The 23,620-nt window shown below is 40.9% G+C and overlaps 4 protein-coding genes across 4 annotated transcripts in view; 2 read left to right on the plus strand and 2 right to left on the minus strand.

The window, feature by feature from the left end:
- Positions 1 to 14,007, minus strand: part of LOC106140486 (prolow-density lipoprotein receptor-related protein 1) — a 75,101-nt gene extending 61,094 nt beyond the window's left edge. Inside the window, exons 1-12 of the mRNA XM_060951242.1 lie at positions 13,579 to 14,007; positions 5,295 to 5,444; positions 4,786 to 4,917; positions 4,226 to 4,375; positions 3,769 to 3,894; positions 3,437 to 3,559; positions 2,941 to 3,076; positions 2,608 to 2,720; positions 2,076 to 2,235; positions 1,464 to 1,689; positions 770 to 946; positions 215 to 350 (exon numbers count right to left, since the gene is read on the minus strand). Of these exons, the coding sequence (XP_060807225.1) occupies positions 215 to 350; positions 770 to 946; positions 1,464 to 1,689; positions 2,076 to 2,235; positions 2,608 to 2,720; positions 2,941 to 3,076; positions 3,437 to 3,559; positions 3,769 to 3,894; positions 4,226 to 4,375; positions 4,786 to 4,917; positions 5,295 to 5,444; positions 13,579 to 13,666 (1,717 nt within the window). The 5' untranslated portion in view covers positions 13,667 to 14,007. The remainder of the gene's footprint in view (positions 1 to 214; positions 351 to 769; positions 947 to 1,463; positions 1,690 to 2,075; positions 2,236 to 2,607; positions 2,721 to 2,940; positions 3,077 to 3,436; positions 3,560 to 3,768; positions 3,895 to 4,225; positions 4,376 to 4,785; positions 4,918 to 5,294; positions 5,445 to 13,578) is intronic.
- Positions 14,008 to 14,484: 477 nt separating this feature from the next.
- Positions 14,485 to 15,550, plus strand: LOC106140495 (NADH dehydrogenase [ubiquinone] 1 beta subcomplex subunit 3). Its single transcript, XM_013342091.2, has 3 exons — positions 14,485 to 14,644; positions 14,804 to 14,933; positions 15,258 to 15,550. The coding sequence occupies exons 2-3, from the start codon at positions 14,806 to 14,808 to the stop codon at positions 15,421 to 15,423; spliced, it is 294 nt and encodes a 97-aa protein (XP_013197545.2). The 5' UTR covers positions 14,485 to 14,644; positions 14,804 to 14,805; the 3' UTR covers positions 15,424 to 15,550.
- Positions 15,551 to 15,896: 346 nt separating this feature from the next.
- LOC106140493 (protein Rae1) lies at positions 15,897 to 21,318 on the minus strand. The gene is made up of 9 exons (XM_013342089.2): positions 20,898 to 21,318; positions 20,437 to 20,529; positions 19,945 to 20,022; positions 19,607 to 19,702; positions 19,305 to 19,376; positions 18,814 to 18,954; positions 17,998 to 18,132; positions 16,207 to 16,413; positions 15,897 to 16,116 (listed from the first exon to the last, which is right to left on the minus strand). The coding sequence occupies exons 1-9, from the start codon at positions 21,042 to 21,044 to the stop codon at positions 16,033 to 16,035; spliced, it is 1,053 nt and encodes a 350-aa protein (XP_013197543.1). The 5' UTR covers positions 21,045 to 21,318; the 3' UTR covers positions 15,897 to 16,032.
- Positions 21,319 to 21,404: 86 nt separating this feature from the next.
- On the plus strand, positions 21,405 to 22,770 carry LOC106140494 (SOSS complex subunit B homolog). The gene has a single exon (XM_013342090.2). The coding sequence runs from the start codon at positions 21,609 to 21,611 to the stop codon at positions 22,170 to 22,172; it is 564 nt and encodes a 187-aa protein (XP_013197544.1). The 5' UTR covers positions 21,405 to 21,608; the 3' UTR covers positions 22,173 to 22,770.
- The last annotated feature ends 850 nt before the right edge of the window (positions 22,771 to 23,620 follow it).

The raw sequence follows: 23,620 nt of genomic DNA on the forward strand, positions 1-23,620 counted from the left end.
CTCACTTATTTCTTCTTCATCTTAGGGCGCCAGGACGTCAGGTATAAATTTGTGTTTGTACCATCGTAATAAATAAACGAATGGGAATATTGTGGTCCGATTTTGATCAATATATCATCCTTAGCTACATTCAATGAAAAGTCGTTAATATGTCTGGAATGGGGTTGTTGTTTTTCTTAAAAATATATTTTCGTTCCATGAATTGAGCACTCACGCTCGCAGTCGAAGTGGCCGGCCAGCCGGTAGCCGTGCCGACACAGGCACTGCGCGCGCGCCGCGCCGTCGCTGTACGCCGGGATGCAGATGTGCGCGCAGCCGCCCTTGTTCTTGGCGCACGGGTGGGAGATCATCTAAGGGACAAAGGTTTTATGGTTTATTATAGGTACTCAGTTCACCGTACTCAGGTCCTGATATTGTCTGATTTCAAATAAAATTCTAAGCTAAAGATTGAGATCTATAAATGTTTTGACCCCGACCGAACTAACTAATGCGCCTACTACGTCGCGACCATATTTTTTTCTTATTCGAAACTTCAGTAAAAACGCCGTCTAACTATTTTTAAAGTAACTAATTTTGGACACTTTCTGCATCGTGGTTAGTGCCGTGACGGCCTCTAGATCCAGAGATACATGATATACAAGATAGACTGGTTTTAGTCTGTTATATTTTTATTTGGACGGTCCGTATTGCTAAGCGTGTAGGTCGTTTCAGTATGGAAAGCATTGCAATCAAAGGGCCCGAGACACGAAGGAATGGAATGCATAGTTACCGGTTGCCTCTGCCGGTGGTAGACCACGGCGGCAGTGGGCGCATGCGCAGTGTCGAGCGGCGGCAGCGCGCGGCGCGAGCGCGGCGGCCAGCGCGCCTCCACGCGCACGCGCCGCGCGCCCCACGCCGGCAGGTACAGCCACGGGCCCAGCACGGAGATCTGTTGCAGCTTCTGCGTCTAGTGGGCACACAACACGTTGATAAAGTGAGTACGTTTTTACCTCTCCACTAGTTTGGTGAAATGTCGGACAGTTTATCACAAAATAGGACCGCGGCGATGACATAACAATAAGAACGCGATTGTGTTTGTGACGGTAGTTGGAGAAACAATATATGACGGTGGATGCATATTTCTCGGACATACGGAGACAAACATAATCAGGACTACGCTACTGAAATGCGGCAGAATGTCGACTGTAAAAATGAATTTGCGCGTTACAACCTAATATCCTTTACGGGGACAAAGACTGAAAGGTCACAGCAGCAACATGACTTAAAGGTAGAATTGAGATTCTAATAGTGACAGTATGTTAGCCCTATCCCCTAAAGGAAGAATCCCAAGCTTATTAATCTATCTCTTAGTCGCCTTTTATGACATCCATGGGAAAAAGTGATCCTATTCTAAAGTGCATTAGTGCTGTTCTTAATAACACAGTTTCACTTTTACTTTAACTATTTACGTAAATGAAGCTGACCCTATAAGCGTTCTTCACGGTGACTCTGTTCTGGCCATCGTAGTCGGCCCGCTCGACGGTCTCCAGGTAGGTGTCCGCCCAGTAGACGTGCCCGCCGGCGGGGTCCAGCACCAGCGCGGTGGGGTACACCAGCTTGCGCGCGGCCAGCGGGCGGCGCGCGCGCCCGTCCAGCGCCGCGCGCCACACGCCCGCCGGCGACGCGCCCCACACCGACCAGAACATCAAGCTGCAACAGGATGGTAGTTGGCGTCAGACGCTATTTGTATAATCATTCCCAGACAAAAAAGCTTCAACTTCAGACGGGAAAAATTACTTTAAACCTTTTCCATAGCATTCTATCTCTTCCCAGTTGATTTAAATCATTATTGGAAAGAGAGGGAAGAGAACTAAAAAAACGGAAAGAAAAAGGTCATTCTAAGTAATATTTTTTTGTGATTTCCGTTGATTTCAAGACAAGGTATAGCCGTCTGTGTATGTACTGAGCGGACACAAATAGCGAAGCATGGCATCTAGGAGCACAAAAATATGAGAGAAAAGTAGTCATTTCCTCTCTTTATTTGCCAGGTGGAAGAAGGAGGCGGTCGGCAGTGAGATACACAGCGAGGTAGTCACCCTCTGCGCGGGTCGAGCGCGAAGCCCTGCAGCTTGTCGGCGGCGGCCAGCAGCAGCCGGCAGCTGTCCAGCGCGCCGCTGCACACGTACAGCGCCGAGCTGCTCTCCTCGGCGAAGTACATGTTGCCGGAGATCCAGTCTATTGCCAAGTGGGATATCGCTGCAAACAAAACATACGGATGGTCAGTCGTGGAAACAGATCAAGGAAGGTATAGAAGTGTGTGCAAGTGCCGTGCTCCTTTAGTTCAATTTATGTGTAGATATTGTACTATTGCGCTTGGTCGAACAAAATATTTGGGTTTAAAAATAATTCCCTAAAATCAGAATCAATCGAGATAAATATTTTATTCAGAATATAGGCCATCGCAGCCACTTTTAATATGTTTTGAAAGAGCCGACCATATAAGAATACAGATTTTCGTAATCGAAAATTAATTGTAGATTATAAAATTAAGATTTGGACAAAACCAAAATCTCGATTTAATTGGTTTGTTCATTGTTTAGTCATGGGTATAAGAAACTAGTGACTCACAGTTGAGCGTGGGAATGAGCGGCGGCTGGGGCAGCACCCACCGCTGGGAGAGGTCTGCGCGCGCGCACACCAGCGCCGAGCGCGACACGTTGTTGTGGATGTAGCAGAACGTCCTGTCAACACGGGTTTCATCAATACAGCAGAGAAACATGAACAAAACTATTAAAACAATAATAGAAACTGATAATTTTGTTGTTTTTGTCATCACTAGATGGCAGTGGGAAAGCTATGTTAGATGCGGCCTATCAATCTGATACTAGTGTTGGCCCCGAACACACGACAAATAAATAAATAACAATATTTACTATTGCATTTGACCATGAACTTAGTTACCCGTTAGAGAAGTTGATGTCGATAGCTCGCACGTTGAGCGCCGACAGCGACAGGTTCCTGTCGGGCTGCCCGGGCTCGGCCACCAGGACCTCACTCGGCGTCACCACGAGCACCGACAGGGGAAGGGACGGGGGATCTGAAAAGTAATGCTTTGATTGAAGGCAACTTTATTGACGCAACCCCTCTTCCTTTTCTAGGAGCCCTATATAGTTATAGGCGGACCACAGGCTTCTTACCAGGAACGACGCAAACCAAGCTTGACGCCAGGCGGATGATGAGAAACAGTGTGGCAAACGCGCTAGGAAAATCCACGACGCACTTACTTAAATGAATAAAAATATGTGACGTTTAGGTAAAACACGTCTCGGGTAAGTAAGATTATTTAAAGATCCACAGAACAACTACAACTTTTATTATCGGCCTTGTTTAACAACATTAAAGGGCGTGGGGTTAGCTATAGACACGAGAGATCACGTATTGAATCCAGTATACTGACCGTTGATAGGCACACAGTCTCCGCCCTCCAGCCGGTAGCCGTCCACGCAGGAGCATGAGAACGATCCCACAGTGTTGTGGCAGAGCTGCGCGCACGACGACGGTTCAAGGCACTCGTCCCTGTCTGCAACATTATACAATACAAATCCAATTATTTACACATAATTATCCATTATCCAATTATATATACTTATTATGTTTGTATGTGTCTTTTACAGTTACTATGTTTCTCACCTAAAATGACATACATACTCCTATCACCAATTTTAGGTGAGAAACGTACAAATACAATAGTGTCGAAAGGACTGAAAGATGAAAAATGGCGATTCTTACCTACACAATGTCCGTCCTCCCCCACGGGCTCGAACCCGTGCTGGCAGTAGCAGCGGCGGCCCTCGTGCGTGGGGCGGCAGCCCACGGCGCAGCGCTCGGAGCAGTTCCCGCCTTCTACTGACATCTCTGAAATACCATGTACAATGAAAGAAAATGCTATTTGGACAGAATTTTTGGATGAGGACATCACATCAGCTGGAGGAGTTAAATTTATCTACTAGATTAGGTAGTTAGCTATGTTAAGGAGAGTATTATCGCAACTAATCCCACAATTTCAGGTACAATTATGAACTCAAGCGCTAAAATTAATTTGAAAATTAATGGAACAAAGAAAGTTTAACAAATAGAAACGTGTTTGATCACAGTCACCTTAGTATAAACCGACTTTGATATTTGAATTGTGGTGGCAGCGGTGGGATATGACCCGCCTTGTTTCAAACTGGATTTAGATACTCACTGTTGTCGTCACAGATGTCCCACTCGTCACTACCGTCGGGACAGTGCCGCACGTTGTCGCAGAACTGGTAGACAGGCACGCAGACGAACTGGCCGTCCATGGGCGTCGCGCATCGGGCTTCGTTGCCCGGGCATTTGAAGTCCTTCTCGCCTGGAACATGAAGAATGAACTGTTACTGATTCTTCTACAAAAGAAAAGCCACAGAATGGAGTAAGATTGCGGAAAGAAATATGATTTTGTCTTTAGTGTTGTCGTTTGAGAATAAGCAGTTTACCAAAAGTTATTTTCATGATCTAAGCTGACTTGAATTTCCTTGCTATCAGGGTCACGTATGTCAGACGGAAATTGCTTAATTACCTTACTGACCCGCTGTTGGTCACTAAAACTATTTTCCGACGGTCTTTTGGCCTTCAAACGGTTCGACATCATAATTATTCGTCCTAGGGAAATTGCGCGGCAGAACTACCCTTCTATCTTTGAACATTGCCGACAGAACAGAGGAGTCCATTATCAGAACAATTCCCTTCTTAGCCTTTCGCTGTAAACTCATTAGTTCGTACACGTGTAGGGCTCCTCGTCGGAGTGGTCGTCGGGCCCGCAGTCGGCATCGCCGTCGCAGCGCCACGACTCGGCGATGCAGCGGCCGCTGCGCGCGCAACGGAACTGCGTCGGCAGGCAGGTCGTATTCCATGCTGTCGCACACAAAATTACAATGATACAAGTATTTTTCAAGTCACTTGTGGCCAACGAAAAAATTAAATAAATAGGAAAAATTAAGTACATGAATTGAGTTAGCCTCAGAAGTAATGTCTACTCTGCAAGGGATAAAGACGCGACTAAATGAATGAATGAATGCGTCAAAGAATCAGGAAAATCAAAAAGAAAATTTTCCATCATGATCTGACTGGGGACCTCTTGGTTCAGAGCCGAGAATCCGACAACTTCGCCAAACAGTTGACGGACTGTTTGACTTTTTTTATTTATATATACTTAAATATACCTATGCCTTAAAAATCCCAGAGCTCGTTTATTTATTGAGACTCGACTAAAGACTTGCCACGCAACTTACTGCAATTAATTTCATCGGAAGCGTCGTCGCAGTGCGGGCGTGCGTCGCAGCGCCAGGCGGCGGGCACGCAGCGCGAGCCGTCCGCGCACGCGAACTGCCCCGCGCCGCACAGCGCGCGCCCGCCCGCCTCGCCCGCCTCGCCGGGCACGCCTGCGACACAACGAACACGACACTAAATATCTACACTATATATTAATATTATAAAGAGGAAAACTTTGTTTGTTTGGTTGTAATGAATAGGCTCAAAAACTACTGAACCGATTTTAAAAATTCTTTCACCATTCGAAAGCTACATTATCCACGAGTAACATAGACTATATTTTATTTTGGAAAAAAATAGGGTTCCGTAATATATTTGGATTTTTCGGACACAAACTGAAAAAAATCAACCAAAAAGTTACTTATTTTGCGTACGCTGCCTAAACTACAAAAGATAGAACCATAAAATGTTTTAATTAATTGTAGATCTTATAAATATCTACAAAAAAGTTCGCGACACACTATACCTATCTATGTCGAGTGAGGCACAACAACCACATTTTTATTTAAAAATATTGAATTTTTTGGTCTACATTTAAACGCGTTTTTTTTTTACTCATGCTATTAATCCTTATCAAAATAAATAATTTCATCAATAAGTACAGTTTATGTAGATAATATTTGGTCTTTGAATGATTAAAATTGGACGTTTGGTTTTGAAGTTGTGGTGAAATTAAAATATTACGATTTCTGCTGCACGGCCCGGGACTGCAGGCAGAAGTGACACTTTTGCCGGGAGCAAGACTTAGTTAGCCGCTTTGCGGGCGGTCCTTTAGTTAGTTCTAATAGAGATATATTTAGTATCGGCTGTACATCCGTGCGAAGCCGGGGCGGGTCGCTAGTTATTCTATATTATTGTTGGCCTTTAAGCGAAGAAAACCTTTAGTGCACGCTAGCTGCATTTCTTCCCGAGAAAAAGCATAAACAAACTTGGGATTATACTATTCAGCGATGAGCTAATAATCTGTCACTGAGCCTTGGCGAGACTGTAGGCTCTGTCTAACACGTAGGAGATAAAGACGTGATATGTTTCCACGGACAACGAACCGTTACGGTGTAGAGCGACACTGGTTATACGGAAAGTTCTGGTTAAAGTTAGGATATCCGAAACTGAGTTTACATAAAAATATTGATATGGATGAGGCAAAAGTATTCGGGACTCTTTGGAAATATGCCGTTTTAGTTCCAGAAAAGAGGCATGATACATACACAATAAAGATGATTTGATTTGATTATGTTATGGTTCAGTACCTACAAGGCTCCGTTTTACTTATCATACAAGAAAACTAGGTACTAAGTAGGTATATCTATGCGTCTATCTATGCACAGAACAGCGGAACTCCCCGACAGTGTCTTCAGAGCGACTGATAAGGTATCGCGGGTCAGGGGTGACATTCCAGGAACGACGGGACAAAGCTGCTCTTTCATACGAATAACATTGTTCCTATCTAAACCTAGTTGTAATGTATGATGATTTGTTTTGATCGAAAAAGGCAATGCGTGTCTTCACTATTATGTAGATATATCGCTTTCCCGTCCTAGGAATCCTCAGCTGTGTTATAAAAAATTTATTTTATTTATTTATTGTAAATGTAGCTTTTACCCGCACCGTTGCCCGCGCGAATTTGGCGCCACCCACAAAATAATCCCACGGAACAATTCGTTTATACCGGGATGGTAAGTAGCCTGTCCTTCTCTAGACTAAAATTTTAATAAGGTAGTTTAGTAAATAACGCGTGAAGAGGTGACAAACAAACTTAATTTCTAAATATTAGTTCGGAAATAAAACTGGGAAACGTTTATTTCCCGTTTGATGGTCAATCTTCTTTGGGAATTGTGAATGACCAGTTGCGAGGTTTTATATTTCAGTCACCTTCTACGACATCGACATGCTTACTCTTCAACACTAAGTAGACCAAAAACATTTATAAGTCTGCCAAAGACGAGTACCGACAGACATTGCTATAATTTTTTTACGCTGAATAAAGCGTATCCCAAGAAAATATGCGAAACTTATAGAACAAAATCCTGTAAATTTTAATCGTTACATGCTCTAGAAGACAAGGCACATATGTAGAGCTGTCCACTGCTGTAACGAGTAGACAGCACGTCACGAAGTGTTTTTGTTCCGGTTCCGTCCTTTGTCGATTACACATTGATTACGACGCAGCGCCTGCGCACATCAGTTGGACGGTGATACGGTGGCCTTCTGGATTTAGAGATACAGTTCGACTACTAGTATTAACATTAATTATCAGCTGCATTCAATAACATCATCTAGCCAATTGCTCAGCTGTCTACCACGCAAGGGTTAAAAGTGACAATATTTCAATTCCTACATACATACATAACATAAATAAAATCACGCCTCTTTCCCGGAGGTGTAGGCAGAGACTAACTCTTGCCACGATCTCTGCATACTTCCTTCGCTTCATCCACATTCATAACTCTCTTCATGCAAGCTCGGCGGTTTCGGGTACTTTTGACCTGGCCCTTTACCAGGACGTCCTTAATTTGATCAAGATACGTTTGTCTAGGTCTTCCCACTCCGACCTTTCCCTCCCTCCTTGTATATCTGCTTAGTCAACCTGCTTTCATTCATCCTCTCCACATGACCGAACCATCTTAACATACCCTTTTCTATTCCTGTAACTACATCTTCTTTCACATCACAATATTTCAATTCCTCTTACCCCTTTTTTCCCGATTAAAGGTAGCCTATGTTCTACCTGAGGGACAGCTTTATCTTTGCATCAACCACTGAACAATTATAGTGTAATTTTCTAGACTTATGGATTTCTTTTAAATTTAGCCTACCAAGCTCAATCTCTCAATAGAGTATCCACATCAGTTTCATATGACATGAATGCCGTTCCCCGCGAGTTCGCCGCAGAGAGCGCCGGCTGTAACGCGACACCGGCGACCGCAGACGTCTAGGTTTCACTCGGACTTCAAGCTTTACCAATAAACCCTACGCATACAGAAACGCGAAGTAATGAACTTGTTTCGTAATGATAAATTGCGATACAATATTTATACATAAATATAATCACGTCCATACTTATCTCTTGCGGGATAGGCGGAGCCAACAGTGAGTGACAAGTTGCCAGCCCATCGCCTAAAAAAAGAATCCCAAGTTTATAAGTCTATCCCTTAGTCGCCTTTTACGACATCCATGGGAAAGAGATGGAGTGGTCAAGTGGTCAAGGCTTAATCATTTGTTGTTTGGTACACTCAGCCCTACAGCTTGCTAGCTAATTGCCTAAAGTAAGAATCTTTGCCTTGGTCGACTTTTACAATCTGCGCGAGAAGAGAAGCCGGCACACACTATGTTTTTCTTCGCTACCAAACTAACATGGCTCACATTGCGTGTCAGGTTTTGACATCCAAATGTCTGCTTTTACACAATCTGTAAACAGCTTTGATGTATGCTAAGTATATTCTAAATGAAATATTTATTAACTACACCGTTTAAAAATAACAAACGGTAAGCTAGTAAGTAGGTACTTAGGTATATCAATTAGGTTCCAGGGATTCACTTTAAAAGTTATATTCATTAAACTTATCACGAAAGGTCAGTGCGATAAACTCTATTTTCGCGAGTAGCATTTTGATATCATGCGAGCAAATTTCCATACAAACTATAACCAAACATCAACATTGCGCCAAATTCAGGACTCGTTTATATGTCGTCTGGAAGAGCGCCAAGCTCGCAAGTAGGATACTTACCGTGTAGGGACTCATTAACATGCATGATTGATCTACAATGTATTTGTGCCGTGCAGTTCCCAGGACTTAAGAAAAGAATCACTTCTGGTACATTCATCTAGTACAGCTTTTACCGTCATTAAGTATGTGTAAGATTTCACTGCATTGCAGAGGTCAGACAGAAGCCGCTTCGTGTAGAAACCTGACTTACCCAATACAAGGATCGTGGTCAAAAAGCGCACTAACGCATGGGGGAAGAAGATTCTCTCAATTTGTTACGCCCCTCTACCAAACCCGACTTTTCACGTACACTACATAATTATTGCGCATGCACCGTGAAGTACTAGCGGGCTAATTAACAGTAGTGGTGTGTCTCCAACAGAACTGTCAATAGTCCACTTGTGTGGCAGCCATGCATTCGTGATATAAAGTTTAATTAGAAGCTGCTGCACGCGGCGGCCCACTAATGACCGGACGTGCGTCGAACGCCGACTTATACTAATCCTTTCATACTCAGACATATTGCCTTCAAGTTAATAGGTATTATGGCAAAAATATTACGAAGTTGCAAAAATGTATGATAGTTGATGAGAAGAATGTTGATCAATGTTTCAGAAATATTGTGAATTTTAAAAGATTTTTATACCCTTTCGACAATTGTGAAGTGTTTAGCTAAACTTTGTGGAGATACATATATTTCAAGCTAGTGCAGGTTACTAGTGCAGTGGCTCGGTGCATTTGATGGCGATCATTGCTGGCTACTGATGTAACGAGAAATGCTGAAACTATTAATAACACAAATCAAGATAAAACGGCGCACTATTTAAAGTATGATTTATAGATGTTCACTTTCAAGAAAAAGTACGAGCTTCACAACAGAAAATAAATATTTATTTATTTGATATCGGTGAAGTGATAGCGCGAGGGGGCGTGCAGTCTTGTTTACGTAGGTACTTGGGAGACTGTTATCTCCATCGTAATGTGGCGGCCGCTGGACTTGTCTTATACCCAGCGCGGTGCGTGGGTGGCCGCGATAACGTGCAACATTCCTTTACGTAGGGAGAGTTTAATAGAAAATACTAAGAATATTCGCAAACACAGAGCAGGGTGCCATAAATGGTGTCAATAATATTAAAAATCTTTCGAACATCTCACCACATGTTGAAGTGGGATCATGCCTTGTGTGAAATTTAATTCTATTCAAATCGAGGAAGTCCTGGCGAAAGGTAAAGTTTACTAAAACAATGCGTGGGTGAACCAAAAGAAGTAGGTATGCAGAGATCGGGACAAAGTAGCAAGATGTAGTCTCTGCAAACGCTTTCGGTTTTATGGACGTATTCAAATCGATTTTTGGTTTTATTATGAAAAATAAGTGAATTGGAAAGCTTATAATATATCTACCTACGTGTTACGGCGAAAGAAGTTTTCGCAGTTGTTTCATTGGAAACAAGCTCGGGCGATGCTCCATCAAAAACAGGTCTATTTCCTCCGGAGGCGTGTGAGCCAAGGTCACCGAGTATCTTGGACCACTGAATTAACATAGTATTAAACTAGTGATATGCTAATTACGAGATAAACTGCACTAGCTGCTCTAGCCCGGGTCAGGGGCCGAGTAACGCCAATTGTTTGTTGAAACATGTGGTCGGCTCGGCTGGTTTACGGCCGCTTCGACGGAACCGGCTCGCAGAAACGCTGACCTTCCTAATTAAATACCAAGGTTAAGAAATACAGTCAATATACTTCTCTCTGAGAAGCTAGTGTGATCTTTCTTTTCCGGCTTATTTCAATCAAATAAAGCGATCTTGTGCCCCTATTGGGCTCGTTATAATACATCACTGAGGGGCTGTCCTGATGCTTAGGTATAAAGTCGCCTGTTGAATAAAAAGTCGTTCTATATGACCTCGCCAATATTTCAATTTAGATTGTTCACCCCACTGCGAATATCTCAATAACTACTTAACCGATTTTGATCCCCTTCGAATTGACAGACATACGAGTATCCTGTTTCAACAAAATCAGCCCAACGGTTCGTAAATTATCTCGTTACAATCAATACGAGTACAGACGAAAAATATTTTTTCGCTCCAAGTAGATAGACCTCACTGGCTCCTCGCAAATATATACCTAGTACCTCTGTATTTTTCCCTTTCGTGAGAATCGCCGCGCATCATGTGAGCTGTATGCTAAGAAACGCTAACATCTGCAAACATTTGCTTGAATGCAAGCAAAACACAAGCTGCGTCGTTAATGAGCTCCGCGCATAGGCTCTGATGAATAGTTTACAGCGCTCCTGTTCAGAACAGCGAGCGGACAGATGTAGCCATTCAAAGTTTTTTAAAACTACGTTTCTAATGAGCGGCGTCGACTTTGGCTATTGTCGCGTTTTAAATTTGCACAGTACTATTAAGTATCATAGCGCACTACACTGATATTTTGGTAAAAGAAAGATTCTACCAATTGAATTCTAATACTCGGTCGCACATTGCGTCGGTTCTGTGCCCACATGCGGCGACGCGAAGTGATCGGCCAGTCAAGTGGATTGCTGCGCAGGATGCGACGGGTTCAATGCGGCGGCCGTCTCCCATCGTTCGTATCAATCAGCCGCCAGCGCATCAATAAAGATTAGATACATTTACTTCAATTACTTGCTAGTTGACTACTGTTTACTCTCAACCTCCTAAGAAAAAGTTTTTTTTTATAAAGATGACACTACGAGTATACCCTATAGCTGTACCTAAGTGGTATTTCTTTAACAAAAAGCTTCTTTTGTTTTTCTTCTCTTTGTTGTAGCAATTGAACTTCTTCAAGAGCTTATTTTTGGTGTTTCTCAGTCCTCGTCATTGAATATCAAACTCATTGAAAAATACTAAAACACAGACTTTCCATGACTCTTAAAATTTGTAAAAACCACATATTAATCATTTCAGCAGTTTTCGGCGTTACATTGGACAAACTGACGCGACCGGGACCTGTCTTTAATTAATATTTACTACTAGGTCGTTATGTGTTAGGTCGAATTACAAAAACCATGATGTGGCCGTGAACCGCGGGCGGCGCCTCGTGCGGCAGCTTCGTGGTAGTGCCCTCCAGGCGGTAAATATAGAACCAGCGGCACAATTACACCTTCCACAGACTCCAACGCACTAAGTACTCTCTGTTACGCTCATTTTGAAGCACGTGCTCATGCTACTACTGTTAATTACACTAATGGCTGTACACCTGACATGCATGCAAAAATAATTACAGAATTTCATCAGACTATCTGAAGACAGATATTAAGGTAAAGACAGTTGATTGGCACCATTACAGTGCCGTATGGTTCCCGGCACCATTACAAAAAGAATAGAACCACTCCAACTCTTTCCCATGGATGTCGTAAAAGGCGACTAAGGGATAGGCTTATAAACTTGGGAGTCCTCTTTTAGGCGATGGGCTAGCAACCTGTCACTATTTAAATCTCAATTCTATCATTGAGCCAAATAGCTGAGCGTGGCCATTCAGTCTTTTCAGGACTGTTGGCTCTGTCTACCCCGCAAGGGATATAGACGTGACCATATATATGTATGTATGTACAGTTGATTGAATATATGTAGGGAAACAAGAACAAAATCATGACAAACTGTCATCAGACTTCTGGAGTTCCTAATCACCTTCACCTGCTGATCCGCCTGTGTGAAAAGTACCCTATGTTCTCATCCATACCAAAACACAATGTATGCAAAATTTCATGACAAATAGTTCAGTGACAAACCAATACCAAGCAATGATACTGTGGAGCCTATCTAGGTATTTACACTCTTGAATTAACACATGAGAAAATATTTAATTGTTATGAAGGTGGCAGGTTTTTGTAGTTGGTTTCCTCATGTCAAATTAAACTGTATTTCTTATACCAACAAATAAAAAAATACAAGAAAAGGATATGGAGGATGCTTCACTTAACTCCACCGATAAGGGTTAGATCTTAAAAAGAAGCAGAAGAATTTTTCATAAATAAATGATTAGTAACCAATCCTTCAAACTTTATATTTTATTACTATTGAAAAAAGCTATAACATTAACTTACTGGTGAAGAAAATCATATCACCTGCCATTCTGACTCACTTATGTGAGATCAAAATATTTACATCCTTATTTGTGAGCTTTACAGTTAATAGACAATATTCTCATGATGAAATTACTTTTTCAAAATATTAATTACCAAGAGTGTGTTGGTATTAAAATTAGGCAACAATTTTGAAATCAAAACCATTGTCTGTAATAACAGAGAAGAGGGTACCTATGATGATTCTTGAAATTAAATTCTTATTAGAGTGAAATTTAATTATTAACAAAAATAATTTATGTAGGTTCATTATTTTTGTTAATAAAATACCTATTGACCTATAAGCATTTCAACCTATCAATGTAAATTTTGCAAAAATAATTCAATTTAGATCTTTCATAAAGAAGTGTAGCATTTCTAAGGACATGAAAAGGGGTTGCAGGATAACTACAGGGCCAAGCAACATGCTTAAGAACTTAAGCTGTTGGTTACCAGGATGCGGCAGGGTAATGTTGGCCGAGGCAGCGCAGAGCAACGCGAGCAGCGCGCCGGCCGCCAGGCCCGCTCGCCCGGCCTTCATCTCTGCAGCAATGTTTATCTTCCCCAGCTCATCACTGTCCTGACCAAATTACTGTCCGATGCACACCTCTCAAGGTTTCTTTCTTGTTAATTTGTACTAGTATTTTAACGCGGAGATTACAACCCTTATTTGATGCGAACGTATTACGGTGACCCCAGAATAAAAAATGAAATTTGTTGCACGATATTTATTTCATTACGCTTTACATCCCTAAAAACACACTATTGATAAGATGAAAATATTATCAATAAACTCAATCAGTAATGACCATTTCAAACTCGAAATAAATTACGAAATTATTTGTTTTTCACAAACGCCGCACGCACCACTTATCAATCTAAGTTGCGCCGCGCGAATGAATGAACGAAATGAATGATGAGAAATACGAATACAAACAAAGGATAGGTGGGTGACAGGCACGCTACACTAGTTACAAAGAACTCTCGTCCTTTAGAATAGAAAGAGTAGTTGTGAAGTTGACGTTGTTGAAGAAAATACTGCAGTACAGTTTGTTACCGCTTTTGCTCTGACGCTTTGGAAGCGGCAGTAAACTTAGTTATAAGTAATTTATTTGACGTCAACCAATGTTGTGAAACAAAATGATAATATGTCAATTATTATGTGATATTGAAGTATCACATAATATTAAATAAAAGTTTTTAATTTGAATTTGAACTACGATGAATTTAACGTTAACGTTGCCAAGTAATCAACAAAGTATAATCGCTATAGAATGGTATAAAGGCATAGGTAAAGAATGCGTTAACTTATTGCAAGTATTCGCGGTGAGCCAGAAGTTTGCTTATTTATTTATAAATGAGTCTATCAACCACTTTAGGTATGCGAACCACCGATCTATTTGTCATCCGTCTCTGTCAGTCCGTCCGTCAAAATATTCTTGAACTGTCATTGAACTACGAATGCGAAACTTTTGATATTATTGGTTCTTGTCCGAAATAATTGATATATTTTAATAAGGTATTTAAACATTACTTTTTTATACAATCAAATATAATACAATCATGATTTTCAATAAGTATAATAGGAAAGTTATGTAATAATATATAGGTTATGTTGTTAGCTCTGTATCTTCTTTAGATCATTCTTGTGTGATCATAACATTATACTATTTATCAGAAATGGGCGGTCACCACGAAGCTCCGTACAAAATACCGCCTTACACGCAGTTCACAGCGAAGGGGATCCCACAGCTCGAAGAGCTACAGTCGGCGCTCGCCAAAAGAGGACTTAAGGACCCCTGGATCAGGTATATCTTGATTTTTCACTAATCAATGGTTGAAATTTCTTTAATAAGTACCAATTCTCAGCAGTTAACTGGTGTTTGTGTCTGTCTGGTCTGTGTGCTAAATGATTATGGCCAGTGTAGCTTTTCAACATACCTTTGCTGTCCCTGGTTCCAATGGAAAGCCCAGATGAGACCTAATTGAAGTTCATGAATAACCTCACTGACCCTGGGATCAAACTCAAAGCCTTGAAACTCAAATGCATTCATTCTAGGTTCAAAGATCTTTATTTATCTCAGTCTTTGGTTGAGAAAAAAATTAAGTTACAGCGTAGGTATTTCTTTTAGAAATGAAGCTTGGCGATACGACCCGGGCTGGGGCACCCGACTGCAGCGTGCCAGAAAATTTTTCTTCAAGGGGTTCTCCATTGGCCTGGCGCTGACTGTCGTCACAGTTGGTCTGGAGAAGGCGTTTGGCGGAGATGATGGCCATGGTCACGGAGACCACCATTGATCTCATGAACTGGAGCTGGTAGACTATAGATGATGTTTGTTAAATGTTGGTTTAATTTATTGCAATTTGTATTTGTGTTCTTGGTTGAAATTTGTTATTTTGGCCTTGAATAAATGGTCTCCATATATTTTTTTTTTGTAACATTGTCCCTTGTGTAACCAATCAATAATTTTAAGTCCTTTACTGCAAGGCTTGTGAATTAAAATTAATGAAAGCATTAAAAATACTGTTTACATGCTGTGAAATGATTAGGCTTATTACTGTCTGCCTGCGTGCCTAACTAGTGCTTCCTTTTTAGTCGCCATAGTGCATATTTACTGCGCTGTTTCTTAATCAAAACTTGGTGTTCTAAAAGAGATTTAACAGAGCCATGTAAGCCCATACATATGTATGTAGAATTGATTCACCAAAGTGTTATAAATAAGAATTCTGTTACATCTGAGACAGTTAGCAGCAAAATAAAGAGATTTAAATGACTTTCAATATTTTTAATCAACATCAAGTCTTTACAAGAGCATCCAATACTTCACATTAAACTTATTAACAGTTATAACAACACAGTCAAGACACAGCGATCCTTTTGGTTTGTATTCGTTCCCGCCCGAACATTTATGTGGAGCGTGGCTTCAGGTCGTCAAAGCATGGCCGAATGAAGATGTAGTTCTTCTTGGCCGGGTTGAAGTGCTCATGACCCTGGAAGCAATATATAAACCCTTTGTAGAATTCTGGTTGAAATTGCTAATTAGTTTGAATTGCCACCACTAGTACCTGAACAACACCCACCTTGGACCAGTCGTAGCCGACGGCGTACGCGAAGATCTGCCCGCTGTGGTTGAAGGCGCACTTGGTGAGCGGCTGGTCCAGCAGCTCGGAGGACTTGAGCTTGGTGCGCGCGTCCTTGTCCCAGAACGAGAACGAGCCGTCCGAGCCCACCGTGGCCAGCGTGCCGTGCACCGGGTGGAACGCTATGTCGTTCACTGCGTAGATGTCCTGGAAATGGACGTGTTCCAGGTCTAATATGATTTTTACATTGTCTAGTGTGTATGGTGAGCCTGCCTGTATCTACTCTAAGCCGACGGTCGCTGTCGGCAGTTAGCTCAAGCTCTGCGTAATCGTGTTTCCAAACGAAAGATATTGCTACAGTTGAATTGAAAAAAAAAGTTAGAAATGTGGAGAGGTGTAAATAAATGTGTTATGAGAAAAAAAGAGACAGGCAATTCAGGTAGTTATGTAAGTACTACTCTGTCAAGAAAGTAGCAGGAAAAGATCAATAATACACAAACTGTTTGTTATTCATCCAAATTTATTTTATCACCTTCAAAATATGCTCCTTTAGAAACGATACACTTACGCCAACGAATAATCCAATCATCAAAACATTTTTTAAACGCTGTTTCCGGAATTGAGGTCAGTTCTCGCCGCGAATTCTCTTTTATGTCTTCTACCGATTGAAAACGGGTGCCACGAAGTGGTAATTTGAGTTTAGGAAAAAGAAAAAAGTCGGCTGGAGCCATATCTGGTGAATATGGTGGTTGCTCGATGGTATTTGTTGAGTGTTTGGTTAAAAATTCGTTCACAATGATGGCCTTGTGCGAAGGTGCATTATCATGGTGCAAAATCCAAGAATTTTCTTTCCACAAATCTGGCCTTTTTCGTCGGATTTGCTCTCTTAAACGCCGCATAACACTCAAATAATATTCCTTATTTACCGTTTGACCTTCCGGCAAGAATTCCGAGTGCACAACACCGCGATAGTCAAAGAAAACAGTCAACATGACTTTGACTTTTGAACGACTTTGGCGTGGTTTTTTCGGTTTCGGTTCAGTTGGAAGGCGCCACTCCGAAGCTTGTTGACTAGTTTGCATCTCAAACTCGTAAACCCACGTCTCGTCACCAGTAACAATGCGTTTCATGAATGTTGGGTCGGAATTGACTCGTTCTAGCATGTCCTCAGCGACTCTCATGCGATTGAGTTTTTGAAAAAAATTCAGGTCTTTTGGGACTAGCCGAGCGGCAACATGTTTCATACCCAAATTATTAGTTAAAATGGTACGGATCGACTCGTGAGATACAGAAAGTTCGGTGGCTATCTCTCTCAAAGTTGAATGAGGATTTTCAGTCACTATTTCCTTCACTTTTGCGATGTTAACTTCAGTTGCAGACGTTGATGGCCTACCAGAGCGAGGCAAATCTTCCATCACATCTCGACCGCTTTTGAACGCTTTGTACCACTCATAAGCACGAGTTTTTGATAAAGTCGATTCACCGTAAGCCTTCTGTAACATTTTCAGTGACTCCGAACACGATATTCCATTGGCAATGCAAAATTTAAGACAAACTCTTTGTTCGATGTTTTTATCCATTATGAAATTAGCAATACACACTAGATATGATATAACTAAAAATAGCACTGTATTTAATGTAAACAACAGATGCAACTCAAACTCCGCGCCAAAATGGAAAGCAGTTGTGCCAATCTAACAACAACAAAAAAAACAAAAATTTGAATTTGGAACCATAAATAAATAATCCATTCCCGATACTTTTCTGACTGAATGTATGTCAGGAAATTACCTGGTACCCGCTGGTGGTGCCCTGCGAGCGATGGCACTTGAAGGTGAAGTTGTCCTTGGGGTTGATGGGGTTCACGTACTGGATCGCCACGCGGCCCTCCACCGAGCCCAGCGCGAACCCCGTCGGCTGCTTAGTCTGTAAACAAAACAATAAAACATTTAAAAAACATTTACAAAAAACTGGAAAAATATCGAGTTTCATTCTAAATACCGTGTCGTGTGGTTCCTGGCACCAAAACAAAAAAGAATAGGACCACTCCATTTCTTTCCCATGGATGACGTAAGACTAAAGGATATGCTTATGAACTTGCGATTTTTTTTTTGACGATGGGCCTGTCACTATTTGAATCCCAATTCTATCATTAAGCCAAACAGGCCTTTTAGTCTTTTCAAGACTGTTGGCTATGTCTACCCCGCAAGGGTTATATACGTGATTAAATTTATGTATGTTTTTTAAATATACAGCCAGAATAAAGGCTATAATGATTACTGTCATCAAACATCTATCAGTCTTCCAATTAAAACATACATATTTAGTCACGTCTATAACCCCTGCGGGGCAGACAAAGCAAACAGTTTTCTAATAACTAAAAGACTATGTTCAGCTGTCTTCCAATCAGTCAGAACTAAATAGCATTTCTTTATAATAAAGTCAAACATTTGGTTACAGTCGCCACCTGGCAGTTGTTGCCAAAACCAGCCATCGGCTGTAGAAAACTGACTTTTAAGAACAAAAAAACTTTTCTTTGAATTATATCAATTTGCAATAGTAATGCTTAAATCGGAAATGATGGTGTAGTTGTGCAGACTGCGTCACCTTCTTGTCCTTGAAGATGGCGATGCAGCGGTGCTGGTGCTTGAGCGGCGCCTCCACGCGCTTGAACTCGGCCGGCTTGCCCTCCAGCGTGTACAGGCAGATGCCGCGGTCCGCCGTGCCCACCACCGCCATCGGGTAGTCCTGCCCGCCACAATACAATACTATCACTTCATTGCACCACAACAAATCATAACAGCAGCTAAAGGCGAACGGCGCTAGTAGCAACGGTTGAATATTCAATTGCTTTAATGTTCAGAGTCTATTCATGAAGCTTGAAAATACATTATGTTCTTTCTTTCTTACGCTTTGGTTATCCCAAAAGATAGGAAGAGATGATTTAAATATTTACCTTATCAATGTTCTCGAATAAATGGGGGTAAGATCCAGTTTGAATTGTCAGATTTATGGAACAATAAAACGCTCAAATCTCAGATACTGCCAATATATAGTGACAAAACGAGCTCGAAAATGACTGTAAAATATGTACTCACGACGTCGGCACAGTAGCAGCGTTCTGATAAATTCATCGTCATCATGGGGACATTGCTGCGGGTGTCCCAGAACTGAAATCATTATGAAACTTTGGTCATAAAAATGTACACTTACCTATATTATTTTAATTGTAATTATGCAAGCTCCATCTCTTTCTCTCATCTCTGTTTTTCCAGTTCCCTTCACCTCTATGCTTTGGAGTCTGAACTCTGGCTTCCAACAAATTTCGTCAGCTACTTATTAGGAATTATTGAAAAAAAAAACCATTAATTATGTTGAATCTGAATAAAGCAACAAGGACCTTGAGTGTTTTGTCCCAGGAAGCAGTCATGAGGCAGGTGTAGTTGGGCGCCTTGATCCAGTGGCACGTCTTCACGGGCGCTTCGTGAGCTGCTACCTGTAAGGAAATTATATTTGCAGGTTACACTCCTCAAAATATTTTGTGGAAAAATAAATAATGCCAACTTGGAAATTATAAAATGAAATGTGAATGTGTGCGAAGTGTGTGTAAAATGAAAAAAACATGAATTACATTATTGAATATATCGATGGTTTATTTTAAAAAAGGTTATGGATTGAATTAATGTAAAAAGAATAGATTCAATCGATATTCAGGTGATTTTCCTCGTGGTTCTCTACCTGCATAGTCTGGTTGGCAGCCAGATCCCAGCACTTCACACTCTTGTCTGTGGACGCCATAAACACTTTTGTGCCGTCCTGTAACAAAGTTTTATATAGTGCTTGTGTTGCCCGCGACTTCGTCCGCGTAAATTTCGAATATTTACGCGTAAACTTATTTGCGGGCAATCTCATGCCTTGAGTTCATTCAAATGACGATAACTTTTTTTTAGTAAACCGATTTTGATGAAATAAACTTTATATGTTTTTTTGAAATTATTAAATCAGTTCAGTACTTTCAGAGATAAGCGTGATCATACATACAGACAGACAAAAAATTATAAGTGTGTCCCTCTATCCATTTCAGTCAAAAATATTAATGTACAGACAAAATATTTTTACTGTTTTATTATATGTATAGATATAGATTGCAGAAAAATTATCTACAAAAATAGTCGTAATTGTAGACTATGTACATACATTAATATCATAATTATGATAAAATTGACTTACATCATGCCAGGCGACGTCCAGGATGGGTCCGTCCATGCTCTGTGCCGCCTTGGGAACGGTCTTGCCTGACTGCTCTACTTCCCAACATCGCGCCTGCATCAGACAATTGTAGCATTTATGCTGAGTTGGAAATATTAGTACCCTACTTTTCAGAACTGAATAATAAATTAACATAAAAGTATAATTTCATAAAATAGATTGCTGTTCTAGTATTCATATTGTTTTGCCTGACAAGACCCAAACATATAATTTTTCAACATCATTTGATATTTTGTCACCATGTTAACTTTATGAAATACAATAAATTATTGAGCACAGAGTTAAATATTTTCTGATCTGTTTTATTTTTTTAATTTATTTATATTAGATTATTCTAATTTAATTATAGTTTACACCCATGCTGATAAAAGTCATCATTCTCCCTCTTTCCTTTAAACTATGTGGATAAATATAATGATTACTCGGCAATCCCAGCTGCCGGCGATGAGGAACGTCTGCGGCACGGACGCCGGCGAGAACTCCAGCGCGGACACCGTGTCGTCCGGCGGAGACACCACCTCCAGGTCGTTGTTGGGATTGTTGGATGTGTTCGACATCTGGTTGAACATCTTGATCGCAAATACCCACTAAATGTTTAAAACTTTACACGAAAACGAATCACAAAAGTATAAACAATGAATGTTCTGCGAGTAAGAGTTAGATAATAATGAATTAAGAACCACTTTATATAAAATTATAATATCACATGCGATAACTTCTTTTTCTCTACGTACATTTAATTTAATATATTTTTGTTATGCTGTTCAGTTCAAAGAGGTTAGGTTAAACGACTATTACAACCCAAACAAAACAAAATGTGTAGAATTTCTGAATAAAAGAATGAACGATGAACGAAATATTGACATTTTGCAGGTGGTTTGCATTGTCATTACAGTGAGTTGTCATTGTCATGTAAAAAATGACAATTAAATTTGATTACATATACCTACCAAAAGTAAAAATAATATTGAAAAAGGTAGGTATATAGGTTATCTACATAGGTATATTTATTTTTTTCTTCATTGGTAGGTACCTTTTCTAATCATTCGTTTTGCAAAATTGTTGTGATATTTTTCACTTGAAAACACGAGAATAAGCGAGACTCAACATAGATTGGTGAATCAAAACGCAACATGAGTGCTGTGGATCATGTTCAGATCAAGGAGTTGAAGCCAGGAATGAAGAACATCAACGCGGTGTTCATAGTCCTGGAAGTAGGGCCACCGACGCTGACGAAGGAGGCACGGGAAGTCCGTACGTTGCGGGTGGCGGACGCTTCCGCCTGCGTGAACTTGTCTGTGTGGGACGAGCCGGGGGCGCTGCTATTGCCCGGAGACATCGTACGGCTCACCCGTGGCTACGCTTCTCTGTGGCGAAACGCGCTTACCCTCTACTCTGGCAAATCCGGCGACATACAGAAGGTGGGGGAGTTCTGCATGCTGTTCAACGAGCAGGTCAACATGAGCGAGCCGCAGCCGACGCCGCCCCCCGCCCCGCTCAACTCCGCCCCCTCCGACCGCTCCAACGGCGCCCATAACGCCTCCCGAGGCCACCAGGCTGCCTCGCAGCAGCCATTGTCTACTCCACAGCATACCCCCAAAACAGATCGCTTTGGGTCAAATTCACAAGATAACAAACACCAACACAAGACTTATGTGAGGGGCCGAGGCCACCAGCGGGGAAACAACCGCAGATAATCAATCAAGCTGTAGATAGGACATTCAACGAATTGAGACTGATGAGTGATTTAAGTGTAATTGAACAAAAACCAAGCTTGTAGTTTAGTTTTAGTGCTGTCATAATAAGTGCAGCTGAAGACTGCATAATTTAAGATGACTTTGTAACTAATGATAATCTATATATAAGTAATAATGTTCTGTATATTGATGTGAATAGCAATAGTAGTAGTAATTCCTAGTATTTAGCAGCAAACTAACATAATTTTGATAATAAGTATATGTTTATCATAAAAGCTTATTCATGAATATTCTATACCTTACAGTTGACAAGAAGAAATGGTTATATCTACAATTAGGTAGATATCAAAATATTTAGAAGGAACAATTTTCATTTCTAATTTTAGATAATTGATTATTCCATCTTTTTGAATCATATGCATTCCAAAAATCAATTCATTTCTGTCCAGGCTTAATTAAAAACTACCAGCTTTTGAAATGTATTTATGTGGTGAAATGTATTTATGTCAATCATGACCAATTTGACTGGTAATAAAAAACCTTAATCTAATGGTATATAAATTGTAATTATAGTTAAACCAAAGCAGTTGGCTTCAAGTTTATTTTCTTGTCACTAATGGCTGTCTACTCCGCAATAAAGACATGTAATATATATATACATACATACATACATATGGTCAAGTCTATATTCCTTGCGGGGTAGACAGAGCCAATAGTCTTGAAAAGACTGAATGGCCACGTTCAGCTATTTGGCTTAATGATAGAATTGAGATTCAAATAGTGACAGGTTGCTAGCCCATCGCCTAAAAAGAATCCCAAGTTTGTAAGCCTATTCCTTAGTCGCCTTTTACGACATCCATGGGAAAGAGATGGAGTGGTCCTATTCTTTTTTGTATTGGTGCCGGGAACCACACGGCACATATATAAGCACGGCATATATAAGGTTCAATATGGCGATGCCTGCCCGCGACCGTATCGTGATACAAAATTAGAGTTGTTCCTCTCCCCGTGCAGATTGTCAAAGTCAATCAAGGAAAAGAGTAATAAACATTCGGCTAGCACCCTGGCAATATTTGAATCTCAATTCCATCAAGCCATACAGTTGAAAGGTTGAACTGAACGCGGCCCTTCGTTGGCTCTGTCTACCCCGTAAGGGATAGGGATGTGAAAACGTTTGTATGTAGATCGTTAAATTCCAACATTACGCTGACGAACTTGCCGACAAAAAAGGATAAGATAAACTCATTACATAAAAACTTACTTTGAAGCTAGCTTGATCTAAGGTGAAAGTTAAAATGGCCTTGGGTCCTGAATGAATCCGTGTGTTGTGTCTCGTTCCGTTTAGGTCTTATATAAAGTAGAGCATACTTCAAAAGTTCAAATCATGCGCAGCTTGTAGGCCGTTCCGTATTTGCACAGCGGGCGACCTTTGCCTCTCGCAGAAAGTT

This window comes from Amyelois transitella, chromosome 24, assembly GCF_032362555.1.
Source record: "Amyelois transitella isolate CPQ chromosome 24, ilAmyTran1.1, whole genome shotgun sequence".
NCBI classification, from domain to species: Eukaryota; Metazoa; Arthropoda; class Insecta; order Lepidoptera; family Pyralidae; genus Amyelois; species Amyelois transitella.